This window comes from Gnatocerus cornutus, chromosome 1 (genome assembly GCF_029298725.1).
Source record: "Gnatocerus cornutus isolate USDA-ARS CGAHR chromosome 1, icGnaCorn1.1, whole genome shotgun sequence".
NCBI lineage: Eukaryota > Metazoa > Arthropoda > Insecta > Coleoptera > Tenebrionidae > Gnatocerus > Gnatocerus cornutus.
This window is the reverse complement of record NC_142233.1, coordinates 35,221,833-35,234,741: the sequence shown is the minus strand read 5'-3', so window position 1 is coordinate 35,234,741 and position 12,909 is coordinate 35,221,833. Positions and strand designations below refer to the sequence as shown.

At 35.0% G+C, this 12,909-nt stretch overlaps 6 protein-coding genes across 8 annotated transcripts in view; all 6 read right to left on the bottom strand.

Moving 5' to 3' along the window:
- Positions 1-12,909, bottom strand: part of nolo (ADAMTS-like no long nerve cord) — a 187,233-nt gene that overhangs the window by 31,515 nt on the left and 142,809 nt on the right. The gene's annotated exons all lie outside the window — the stretch shown is intronic.
- Positions 173-949, bottom strand: LOC148182104 (uncharacterized). The gene is made up of 2 exons (XM_088048697.1): positions 838-949; positions 173-789 (listed from the first exon to the last, which is right to left on the bottom strand). The coding sequence occupies exons 1-2, from the start codon at positions 847-849 to the stop codon at positions 292-294; spliced, it is 510 nt and encodes a 169-aa protein (XP_087904823.1). The 5' UTR covers positions 850-949; the 3' UTR covers positions 173-291.
- On the bottom strand, positions 2,823-3,350 carry LOC148182103 (uncharacterized). Its single transcript, XM_088048709.1, has 2 exons — positions 3,331-3,350; positions 2,823-3,282 (listed from the first exon to the last, which is right to left on the bottom strand). The coding sequence occupies exons 1-2, from the start codon at positions 3,340-3,342 to the stop codon at positions 2,848-2,850; spliced, it is 447 nt and encodes a 148-aa protein (XP_087904835.1). The 5' UTR covers positions 3,343-3,350; the 3' UTR covers positions 2,823-2,847.
- On the bottom strand, positions 6,108-6,660 carry LOC148182102 (uncharacterized). Its single transcript, XM_088048758.1, has 2 exons — positions 6,626-6,660; positions 6,108-6,572 (listed from the first exon to the last, which is right to left on the bottom strand). The coding sequence occupies exons 1-2, from the start codon at positions 6,635-6,637 to the stop codon at positions 6,216-6,218; spliced, it is 369 nt and encodes a 122-aa protein (XP_087904884.1). The 5' UTR covers positions 6,638-6,660; the 3' UTR covers positions 6,108-6,215.
- LOC148182101 (uncharacterized) lies at positions 9,348-10,091 on the bottom strand. Its single transcript, XM_088048771.1, has 2 exons — positions 9,756-10,091; positions 9,348-9,704 (listed from the first exon to the last, which is right to left on the bottom strand). The coding sequence occupies exons 1-2, from the start codon at positions 9,765-9,767 to the stop codon at positions 9,348-9,350; spliced, it is 369 nt and encodes a 122-aa protein (XP_087904897.1). The 5' UTR covers positions 9,768-10,091.
- Positions 12,182-12,846, bottom strand: LOC148182100 (uncharacterized). Its single transcript, XM_088048779.1, has 2 exons — positions 12,741-12,846; positions 12,182-12,582 (listed from the first exon to the last, which is right to left on the bottom strand). The coding sequence occupies exons 1-2, from the start codon at positions 12,750-12,752 to the stop codon at positions 12,265-12,267; spliced, it is 330 nt and encodes a 109-aa protein (XP_087904905.1). The 5' UTR covers positions 12,753-12,846; the 3' UTR covers positions 12,182-12,264.

Sequence of the window (12,909 nt, the reverse complement as noted above, 5' to 3'; positions counted from 1 at the left end):
ATGTTTAAACTTTAACATTTAGACTTTTTCTAACGAGCTGATAGTTAGAACTAATTTTCACGTAATCAAGGACAAATTAAATTGCAATGCAAAAACGGCAAAAAAAGTATTAAAGTATAGTTGTCGGGAGATAAAAATGCTCTTTTTTGTCTCCTATTAAAAACGCCCAAAATTACAAAAAATGTTTTTATTGAAGAAGAAGAATACAGAAAGTAGAAGAAACAGAAAAATGAACACAATGAAATTTATTTATATACACTGGAGACCAAAAACCCCACCCCCATTGTAAACTTAATGACCATAGACATGAGGTTTGTAAGAACCATCATCGTACAGCTTCTCGTTGATATCAGGGATCCATTGTCCTTCTAATCCAGATCCGGCTCCAATCAGCCCCCCGTGTCCGATCAATCCTCCGTGTCCAATAATTCCAGCTCCGTGTCCAACAATTCCGCCTCCAAGTCCAAGTCCCAGACCAAGTCCAAGTCCGTGTCCGGCAACCACAGCAGGTCCAGCAACCAAAGCGGGGGCGGCGACGGCATGGGGGACGGCGGCGACTCCAGCTCTGACTACTTGTCCAGCGGGTCCGGAAAGGACAGCAGGAGCTCCGAGTTCGGTGACACGTCCAGCGTTGTGGGTGTTAGCGAGTGCGATGGGGTCGTGGGCAATGGCGACTCCATGGCCGAGAAGACCGTGGCCGCCGATGAGACCGTGGCCGGCGATGAGCCCATGGCCGCCAATGATGCTGGCGCTGGAGGCGGCGACGGCGACCAAGAGAAGTGCGACGGACTAAATTATGGGTTAGATGGGGTGGGTGGAGGTACGGCGGGTACTTACCAAGGAGTGCATGGTTCTGGTATGACTGAACGAGTGAAAATTGCAGGGAATGTTATTGCATTTATAGTGTTGGTGGTAACCTTGCAGAACTATTGTTCCCTTTAGATAGTGTTATTGAACGGTATGGTTAAGAAATAGTAACGCGTCTGGAGGATTCGACGTAGTAATGACGATCATTGATGGTTCTTCCATTCATGGTTTCATGGGGATTCGCGCGTTAGTACCGAAATGGTACTCTGAAGACGATTGAACGAGCTTTTTTTGAAAGTATCGGCTTAAATAATTCGAATATTATTAGAAAAGTGAACGGATTTGCTACATTTTTTTAAATTATCAATGACATAAGACTGAAAGTGCACGGGTAAAAATTATCATTATTATAACTGTGTAAAATGAAAATTCTAGTTTACCGTTTCAAGAACATGACTTTTTATTGTTTATAAAAACCACCAAATTTTAACATTCTAATGCAAAAGACACAAATTTTAAAAAATTTATATTTTAGAGAAAATAAAATTTTCAATTTTTTTTACTAGAATTCGTAATTTACACAATTTTGGTGCTAAAGCGATGAAAGTTGGTGAAGTTACTAATTTTCAGCTGTTTATAAACTTCACTAATTTTTAAAATCTAGAGCAATAGCCACAAATTTTAGAAATGTTTATTTTTAAAAGACAACAAAATATTTGAAATTTTTTGAGGTTATTACTTTTAAGTACCCTATAGACTCCACTGAATTTCAAAATTATAGAGCAAAAGACACAAATTTTAGAAATTTTTCGTTTTAAAGGTAAATAAAATTTTCAAAAGTTTTTGCTAAAATTTGTAATTTTCACAATTTTTGTGCTATTGCAATGAAAATTGGTGAGGTTACTGCTTTTAAGTTGCTTATAGGCTCCACTAAATTTTAAAATTATGGAGCAAAAGACACAAATTTTAGAAATTTTTAGTTTTAAAAGTAAATAAAATATTCAAATTTTTTTATCAAAATTCGTAATTTCCACAATTTTTGTCCTGTAGCAATGAAATTTGGTAGTGTTACTAATTTTAAATTGCTTATAAACTCTACTAAATTTTAAATTTGTAGAGCAAAAGACACAATTTTTAGAAATTTTTAGTTTTAAAAGTAAATAAAATATTCAAAATTCTTTACCAAAATTCGTAATTTCCACAATTTTTGTGCTATAGCAATAAAATGTGGTGAGGTTAATAATTTGAAAATGCTTATAAACTCTACTAAATTTTAAATTTGTAGAGCAAAAGAAACAATTTCTAAAAAAATTTAGTTTTAAAAGTAAATAAAATATTCAAAGTTGTTTACCAAAATTCATAATTTTTACAATTTTTGTGCAATAGCAATGAAATTTCGTAATGTTACTAATTTTAAATTGCTTATAAACTCTACTAAATTTCAAATTTGTAGAGCAAATGACACAATTTTTAGAAATTTTCAGTTTTAAAAGTAAATAAAATATTCAAAATTCTTTACCAAAATTCGTAATTTTTACAATTTTTGTGCTATAGCAATGAAATTTGGTAAAGTTACTAATTTTAAATTGTTTATAGACTCAACTAAATTTCAAATTTGTAGAGCAAAAAACACAATTTTTAGAAATTTTTAGTTTTAAAAGTAAATAAAATATTCAAAATTCTTTACCAAAATTCATAATTTTCACAATTTCCGTGTTGTAGCAATAAAATATGGTGAGGTTACTAAGTTTAGGTTGTTTCTATAAACACTCTATAGTCTCTATAGTTTCTAGTCTAGGCTCTATAGTCCACCAAGTTACAGCATTCTCGAGCACAAGACACAAATTTTTAAAATTCGAATTTGAAAAAAAATATTCAAAATTTTTTACAAAAATTCCTAAGGTCTGAAATTCGTGTAAACTGAAAGAGCACATACAAACATTACCATTACCATAATTATGTAAAATAAACATTCCGCTTCACCGTTTCAAAACACAACTCTTTATTCCCAAAATATCACAAATTACAGTCACGCCTAACCTAAGCATACAGTCCCGGTTTGTACGACCCATCATCGTACAACTTCTCAGTCAGATCATGCACGTACTGCCCCTCAAGCCCCGATCCCGAAGGAACCAACCCATAGGGACTAGCACTCAACGGCAAAGCCCTCAACTGAGGCCTGTAAGACCCATCATCGTACAACTTCTCCGTAAAATCGTGCACATATTGCCCTTCGAGTCCCGATCCCGATGGTACCAATCCCACGGGAGAGGCACTCAATGGTACCGCGCGAATTTCCGGTTTGTAGGAGCCATCGTCGTACAACTTTTCGGTGTGGTCATGGACGTACTGTCCTTCGAGTCCAGATCCTGCAGGAACTAACAATCTCGGTGCCGCAATGATTGGCGCATGATGGAAAGCGATGTTTCCTGCGGACGCTGCGGCAACCACCGCCAAAGTTACTAAGAAAGTCTGCAAAGAATGGTGATTTCGGGGAGTTTCAGGGTTGTTTTAACTTACGGAAGTGTTCATGGTGCTGGTGTTGGGGAAATGGTACCGATTTCGGTTTTGGTGGGTTGTTTTATAGGGAGATGGCAGCCTTGTCGCGCCCAAAATTGCACAGTTTCCGCATGAATAAAGAAAAATTTGCATATCGGGTTGGGGCGGTCCGATAGTTTTCGATTTTTAAGCGCCGACATCACTTTATGGACAATCGTCGGAATTGCAAATTCTCCAGATTTGATTAAAAGTTATTGTTTGTTGTAAACTCTAAATCCATACCGATGATTAATATGCGCTGGTTCAAACCCATCAATAAAATTATGTAAATCATCTGAGTTCGTTGTACCGATTACTCAACTCGAGGAAGATGGAGATACTACTAGCCCCAATTTAATTTATGGACTGTTTGCTATACTTTTATGGAAATAACGCACAGAGAGGATTGAAACCTTGCTATGATTAAAACGGAATTATGATATTAAAAATGGACTTGATGCCTCTAAACAGGTTTGTTTGTGTTAAAAAACACTTAAGGTCGAAATATGGCTATTTAATGGCGCGATTAGGACCGAGAAGTTGTCAATGCGGCTATTAAAATGCACTCAATTGTAGGTAAATAATCGTTATTTTTGCGAAATTTCCAACTTCACTTTGCCACCACACCGTGTTTCAAAATGAGCTATTTTTCCATTTTTTCGACTAAAACTATGCAATCTACTTCGATCGATATCTCGCTTATTTTAGAGCAGATTTATTTAACTTATAAGGTGCTCATTTAACGCAGAATTTTGCGCAGATTCCAAATCCGTGCTCAGAATCTACGTACGACTTCATATAACTGAGTCATTACAAAGTTTCGGATAATTGGTTTTCATCTTCAAGCTTTTCAACACTTAACATAATTGGTCAATATCTACTTTGTTTGTTGAAAAAATTTTTATTATTGAGGCTCATTTTACGCAAAATTTTACGATGAATTCAAAACTGTTTTAATTTTTTTATGTACATCAAAATATAACGATATTAGGAGCGATTCAATATTGAGTTGTTGTTAGAAAGTCAAAATTTTGAACCTGCGGAAATTATAAATATGTAAATCTACGTCAATCAATTTCTCGCTTATTTTTGGAGCAAACTCAAGTTGTAAGTACTCATTTTACGCAGAATTTTGCGCAAATTCCAAATTTGTATTCAAAATTAACGTACGACAATAAATGACTGAGTTATTACAGAGTTTCGGACAGTTGGTTTTCATCTTCGAAATTTTCAATGCTCAATATAAATCGGTCAATATCGAGTTTGTTCGTTAAAGAAATTTATGTTTTTAAAGCTCATTTTACGCAGAATTTCACGCAGATTTCAAATCTGGGGTTAAAATACGTACGACTACAAGTAATAGAATTATGGCTATCTAAAGTTTCGGATAGTTAAATTTTAATTTTCAAATTTTAAATGTTTGAGATCTTTGAAGCTACAATAGATAAAAGAAAACGGTTTGCGTCATCGTTTTTCTTGCGTTTTCTTTTATAGAATTTGCTGTTAAATACCCAAAATTCAATAGTCAATTTTTTCGCAAAGCAAATTTCAAACTCAATGGATAATTTTTTTTAATATTTTGTTTTTTTTATCGCCACTCGTAAACTATTTGACCTACCGATTTGAAATTTAGCCAGTTGAGAAATTTCAAGTTGCTCATTCGATTGATGTATAACTCAAAAATACAATACGTCGTTTTTGCTTCGAAAAAAATCAATTAAAATCATCTCCATGAAAACAGATTTTAATCAATATCTCGTTTATTTGTGAAGCAAACTCAAGTTATTTGTGCTCATTTAACGCAGAACTTTACGCGGAATCCAAAATTAATTTTTAAGGAACAATTTTTAACACCAACAAATAATTGAGTTATGGCCGTTTGAATCCATGAAAAATTCCTTAGGAATGTAATTTTATATGTGCCGCTCGCACTGTACTGTATTTGAACTATTTCTGTCATTTTTGGATTCTGTCAATAGTGACAGTTGTCAAACTTTCAAATCGTCAATGAGAAAAAAAAGCAAAAAACAGACAATTTAGACAGTTATTTCTTTATTTAAAGTTGAAATCTTGACAAATTAACTTTGCAACATTTGAACAAATTACACGATAAAAAGTTTGAAATTTGACCTTGGAAGACATTTGGAACCTAAACCAACTCAACTTACAATAATTTATTATTTTGATATTGCACATTTGACGATTAGCATAATCCAAACAAGAATATGATGAATTTAAAGCTTATGAAACTGTAACGGTCTGAATACAGGCAGAATAATACGAATAATAAATGTCAAGGCGAATAAGCGGTGGCTGTATTTTTATTGTTACTATATAAATATGCGACACCAGCTTTAGTCTTGAATGTTGGTACACCTCAATTAAAATTCTTGAATAAAAGTGAGCTGCTCGGTTTTCCTTCAGTTCAATTTATGGGATTACTTTCGTCAGCCCCTTTAGAAAAATTGCGCCAAATCCGAACCTGATAAGTAAACATCCAGAGACGAAATATTAACGAATGAAACGTCACTGCAGAGCCCTAAAGACCCAAAAAGTTTTCCCCGACTCAGCGTCAAAACTTTTCCAAACACTTAATTGGCGATTATTAACATTTGCCAAGACAATAAAATGATTGCTGTTCCCAGACAAACATTTGTAATTTATAGAAATGACTTCGGAAAAACTGTCCAGTTTTTCCAACCGAGCGTGTTAGAAAAACTTAATTTCCCGCCGAGGGTGTGAAGAAAAACACATTTTTTAGCTTTAAACTTGTTCGGCGGATTTTACAAGAAACAGAATAACAGAATCTAGAGGAAATAAATTATTTTTCAACGTGGATCACAAAATTCACTTCAGCCTTAGGAGGTTTAGAATCCGTAGATATGGGGCTTGTAGCTGCCATCATCGTACAATTTCTCGTTGATGTCCGGAATCCACTGTCCTTCGAGTCCGGAGCCGGCAGGAACGACCAAACGGGCGCCGGCGACGACGGGAGCGGCGTAAGCGTGGTGAGCGGCGACGACGGGAGCGGCGTAGGCATGGTGAGCGGCGACGACGGGAGCGGCGTAAGCGTGGTGAGCGGCGACGACTGGAGCGGCGTAGGCATGGTGAGCGAGACCGGATCTCACCACGGTTCCGGAGGGTCCGGAGAGCACGGCGGCGCTGTCAACGGGGGCAAAGCCGGCGTTGGCAGCGGCGACGGCTACGAGGAGGACAACAGCGCTCTGGAAGGACAGAGTTCACAAAGAGTCGGAGGAATGGGTCATAGAATACTTACGAAGAATTTCATTTTGCGGACTTGGTGCTTGGGCGAAGCTGGACAAGTGATACGGATGGCAAAATTTTTGGGATTTATATAGTGGGTGATAACCTTGTCCACGCCCAAATAAAGGCGAATAAAATTGAGTTTTTAATCAGGCGGACAAGACAAAAAATATTGAAATTATTTGAGATAACGTGGACTAAGTTTTTGGCTGGAGGCGGTGCGTGCGGAATTGCGTAACGCCGGACAGTGGCGGAGTGCGTGCGTAAGTGAAAAGGAATTCTTTTTTGTAACAAAACAGAGCGACAAAGAAACATGCGATACCAAATAATATAAATATCAACGAGAATATGACCTAGGCATTTCTATATTTATTTTATTTCAATTATTCCACCACATATTGCAGGATATAACTCAAAGAACAAAGTTTTCTTGGATTTCCGATGATCAATAAAGCAGTGACGTGGCTAAACCGCATAAAATTAAAATCTTTATGAGTTTTAGTCTGTAAATGTCTCTTAATACATAAATTATAACAGCTGGCGTAAATAACAGAACAAGTTTATGAAGTCTGACTTTTCAGCTTTCATTAAATTGATTCCATCGTGTGATGAATTAAATTTCCATTCTAGACAGGCCAAGCATATTCACGTATGTCGGCTACTTCCTCGAAAACTGTCAAATCTCGTAAATATTTAGTTTTCATTAGTTGAAACTGCGTCAGTGGTGTTAGCTACGATACATTTTTTTCTCAAAACCAAGTAAGAGCGGAAATTTAAGGCATTACACGGTGTAAAAACAGAATTTGCAGTTTTATATAAGGAAATTATAATCAAAATCGTAAAATGCAATAATTTGTCCTTATTTTATCACCACGGTTTTACAGCTTAAATTAAAATGCCATTAGGCAACGACTATATATTTATTTATATTATAAATTAGAGCTTATTGCTGTCAGTCCACTCTCTTGTGTAAATTCTTGGGTGTAAACCCGGCTTTTAATTCTTTCATTGTCAAAGTTGGCTGCATCAAATCCCACGTTAATTACTAATTAATTGAAGATTTGTTCCGAAACAGACATTTAAATAAGGATTTGACAAGTTTAGGCAGTTTAAAAATCAGCAGAGATAAGTTAGATTCCTGTAATGGATACATGTCAATTTTGATTTTAAATTTTTTATTTATTTTAAATTTTAAATTTAAATTTAGAATAAAATACCTGAAAATCTGCGCTGAAAATAACCAAAACAAGTTTATTATTGAAGTTGTAACAATTTAACAAATGTGACAGTTTTTGTTTGATATTCTGCAGGAAATTGTTGCATTGTGTAACTTGTTCTGCTGAACGAACAATCACAGAACAGTATTTTAAATTTGGCGCCTACAAAAAATTCATGCAGGAAAAATAGCCTGTACGTAGGTCAAACACTTTTGCTGCCAACTATTACCGATCAACTTGTACAAAAGTGCAAAATTGTGGAGCAAAAGGCACAAATTTAAAAAAAATATATTTTCAAGAGGAACCAAAAATCTCTAATATTTTTCTAAAAAATTCCTAATTCTGTCAATTTCTGTCCTATAGCAATCAAATTTGAGGGGGTTACTACTTTTGAACTATTTATTAATTGTTCCAATTTACAAAATTGTAGAGCAAAAAACAGAAATTGTAGAATTTTTTATTTTTAAGAGAAACTATAAATTTCCAATATTTTTCTATAAAACTCCTTATTCTGTCAATTTTCCTTCTGGAGCATCGAAATTTGCGAAGGCTACTACTTTAGATCTATTTATTAATTGTACTAAATTCCAAAATTGTAAAGCAGAAGACACAAATTTTAGAATTTTTTATTTGCAAGAGAAACTAAAAATTTCCAATATTTTTCTATACAACTCCTTATTCTGTCAATTTTCGTTCTAGAGCATGGAAATTTGCGAAGGTTACTACTTTTGAACTATTTATTAGTTGTACTAAATTCCAAAATTGTAGAGCGGAAATCACAAATTTTATTTTTTTTTAATTTTGAAGAGGAGCTAAAAATCTTCAATATTTTTCTATAAAATTCCTAATTCTGTCAATTTTTGTTCTAGAGCGAAGGTTACTATTTTTAAACTATTTATTAATTGTACCAAATTCCAAAATTATAGAGCAAAAGACACAAATTTTAGAATTTTTTTATTTCCAAGAGGAGCCAAAAATCTCCAAAATGTTTCTATAAAATTCCTAATTCTGATAATTTCTGTCCTATAGCAATCAAATTTGCGGAGGTTACTACTTTTAAACTATTTATTAATTGTACCAATTTACAAAATTGTATAGCAAAAAACACAAATTGTAGAATTTTTCATTTTTAAGATGTGTCAAAAATCTCCAATATTTTTCTATAAAATTCCTAATTCTGTTAATTTTTGTTCTAGAGCAACAAAATTTTCGGAGGTAACTACTTAGAAATTATCTATGGATTGTAGAGCAAACGCACAAATTTTAAAATTTTTAGATAGCAATGTTGATACCATTGTCTCCCCTATAATTTGATATTTGACATGAAAATCGCTACCTTCACATAATTAATAATTATTTAGGTCTTAAACTTGTTCCAAGTGAAGTGAAAAGTTTCTCAGATGCTACCGCTGCGCTGTTAAAAAACGGTAAGAAACGGCGAATACAGATAAAACCTCTTTTTTGAATTGTCCAATTTTTATTTACATTTACACAATTAAATTACATCACTCCTGTCGCTTACAATCCATAAACGAAAGGTTTGTAGGAACCATCATCGTACAACTTCTCGTTGATGTCCGGGATCCACTGTCCTTCCAACCCAGATCCTGCGGGAACGGAAAGAGAGAGACCCAATTGAGCGGCTCTATGGGACACCAGAGGAGCATGAGCTACCGCGATGGGGGCGGCGATGGGAGCATGATGAGCAACGGCGATGGGGGCAGCATGGGCGTACGCCAAAGGAGCAGCATGAGCTAAACCGAGACCGGATCTGACGATATGGCCAGAAGGTCCGGAAACTACAGCAGCGGAGTCGATCCCAGCGAGGAGACCAGCATTGGCGGCAGCGACGGCTACCAAGAAGATGGCGAGACCCTGCGATTAATGGGTTAGTTTGGAGGACTAATGGGAAAATAATAGTCTTACCAAAGAGTTCATTTTGATGGTTACTTAAGTTGCAGAGAGCCACAGAAGTGATACTGGTGTAAGAACGAAATTTCGTATTTATAGTGTTGGTAATAACCTTGCACACCCCACACCCATGGGCAATTAGTTCCTAAAATATTGTTTGTGGAGCGCAATCACTCGGAAAAAATTTATACACCGAGTGCGTATTTTTCTGATGCAACTGTGTTGCTTATGGGGAGCACGGACTGTTTGGAAATTGAGTAAATGCAGCACATTAGTCATCGAAGCAAAACCTAAATAGTAATGATCGGATAATGAAAGAGCTCGCCGGAAATCCATCCTAGGATTCGTTTTATTTCAAAGTAGTAATTGGAATCGGTTCCTGTTGTTTTTTTAAAACTATATTTATAAATTAAATAGCTGCAGGGCGCAGCAGCGGATTTTTCTTTGTTTATCAAATTAACAATAGTCGTGCGTTGTTTAGAATTTATTTGTTACTACAACAAACGGAGCTGGATAATTATTTACAATTCGCAATTTCCTCCAATTTAATAAATTATTACTGAGTAAGATTATGAATACAGTAACGTTCAAAAGTTTTTATAAAAGTCACTTGTTTTTTGGTCTTAAATTTGACTAAAAATTCTAGTAATAAACTTGAAGCGATTATAAACCAAATATTTTCAACTTTTGTTAGTAAAATTCGTATTTTTGTTAGTTTTTAAGTTATGACAATGAAACTTAGGAGGATTAGTACTATTAAAGTGACCATTAACTGTGCCAAAGTGCAAAATTTTAGAACCAAAAATAGCGATTTCAGAAAATTTTATTTTAGAACACTAAATATTTTCAAATTTTTGTTATTAAAATTCCTATTTTTGTTAGTTTTGAAGTTTAGACAATGAAATTTGGTAAGGTTACTACTTCTAAAGTTTTCACTAACTGTGCTAAAGTGCAAAATTTTAGAACAAAAAGTAGAGAATTTAGAACATTTTACTTTGGGACAGACCAAATATTTTCAACTTTTTGTAAAAATCGTATTTTTGTTAGTTTTTAAGTTATTACAATGAAATTTAGGGAGCTTTCTAATTTTAAAGTGTTCATTAACTATACCAAAATGTAGAGATTTTAAAAATTTTTATTTTAGAACGAACTGGATATTTTCAATTTTTGTGATTAAAATTCGTATTTTTGTTAGTTTTTAAATTATGACAATAAAATTTAGGGAGGTTACTACTTCTAAATTGTTCATTAACTGTGCTAAAATGCAAAATTTCAGAACAAAAATAGAGATTTTAGAACATTTTATTTCCTAATTTGTATCTTAAACATTCCGAAATTGCTATGGAAACAATGCTATTCTAACATTCCGTATCGAAATGGATATTCTAGCACTGATAACGAATTGGAAAATAGCGAAAATAGCTCTGTTACAAGAACAAATTAGGAAAAATAATATGAAAACCTCGTTCATAAGGCCATTTAGGCACTCATCCATTTTAAAACTCGCGGCTTTGCCGCTCGTTTTATAAACTTGGATTCGTGCCTAAAAAATTGCCTTATGAAACTCGGTGTTTTAATATACTAATTTTGGACGGACCAAATATTTTCAACTTTTTGTATTAAAATTCGTATTTTTGTGAATTTTTAAGTAATGACATTAAAATTTTTGGGGTGCAAGATTTTTGAACGTGAGTGTAATATTTTTACAAGAAACGCATTTTGCAATCTTCGTCTTGCCTCCCCTCGAAGTTTACCATATTTTAATATTAATACTTTGAATCATTTCGTTAAAATTGTGCAACGTAAATCATAAATAATAAAAAATTAATTAAGTCAGAAGTTAAGCAGGTTCTTTGTATTCTGCAAGACTTATAATTGCGTCCGTCAAAATCCAAAATTCCTGTGTTTTAACGCTTAGAATTTCGAGTTTTCGGGCAGATAAGTTGCACTAATTAAAAAGTTCAGGTAATTGGTAAATTACGGATTAATATCCCATGGTAATTTATTGACGTTGCGCAAAATCGCCCCTCAATTACGAGTTTTTAACAACACCTAATTATAACGTAATTAACTAATTTACAAAATGTGTAAAGTACATTATATAAATCACTGTCAGGTAAAATAGAAGTGCACAGAGAAGTGGCACGTTGCTCATCCAAACTATTAACGCCGTTACGTTTTATAATGACCGCAGATTCATCAAGCTGGAGATTCCACGTTTCATTTAATGCACAGCTGGGTAAAAACCGTCACAAATGAAATTTCTTCGCATACAAGAAAGAAAATAAAAATCCAGGTAAATTTCCGCGTTTATATTATCGATGAACAAAACCTGGAGCCCTTGAAACTAAAAAAATTAACGAACCATTATTTCTTCAGTAATGCGATATGGAGCGCGATATTTCAAGAGTCAGCAAATGGACCATGGAGAAAAACCCAACTCATTATAAAAGTATTTATTCCGAAAATTTGGTAAAGCCAATAATAAAACTTCTCGCTACAAATGATGGCTTCTTGGTGCAATTCACCACAAGTGGTGTCTGTATTGGCCATCGTCGTACAATTTTTCGTTGATGTCAGGGATCCATTGTCCTTCCAACCCCGATCCTGCTGGAACTGACAATTCGAGAGCCAATTGGGCGGCGTGTTGCGAGACAACCGGAGCGGCGGCGGCGACAATACCGTGTCCAACGAGCCCGTGGCCTACAATTCCGTGGCCGATAAGTCCGGGTCTGGCGACGACTCCGGAGGGTCCAGTTAAGACGGCACCGCTGTCAACTCCTCCTAAGCCTAGCCCGCTAGCGTGAGCTGCGGCTACGATTCCCACGAAGACGACGACGCACTGAAAAATACACATTGGAAAAAACTCTTTGTTGCTCTTTAGACAGGTGGAGCCGGGTAATTTGCTGGGCTGGTTCGAGACAAGGTCGCTTACAACGCACTCGAACGACCTTTAGAATTGGGCGTTCTTTCCGGAGATTTTTACAAGAAAATACTTACAAGAGTGTTCATTGCGATTAGGAGTTACACTACGGATTGTAACTAGACTAATACAGATGCAATTGCAGGTTCTAATTGGTTTTATAGTGATCAATAACCTTGTCCGCACCCGTTTAGGCCATTGTTGCACATTTTCTTTCCGCGTGTCTGCACATACTTGCATTCGAAG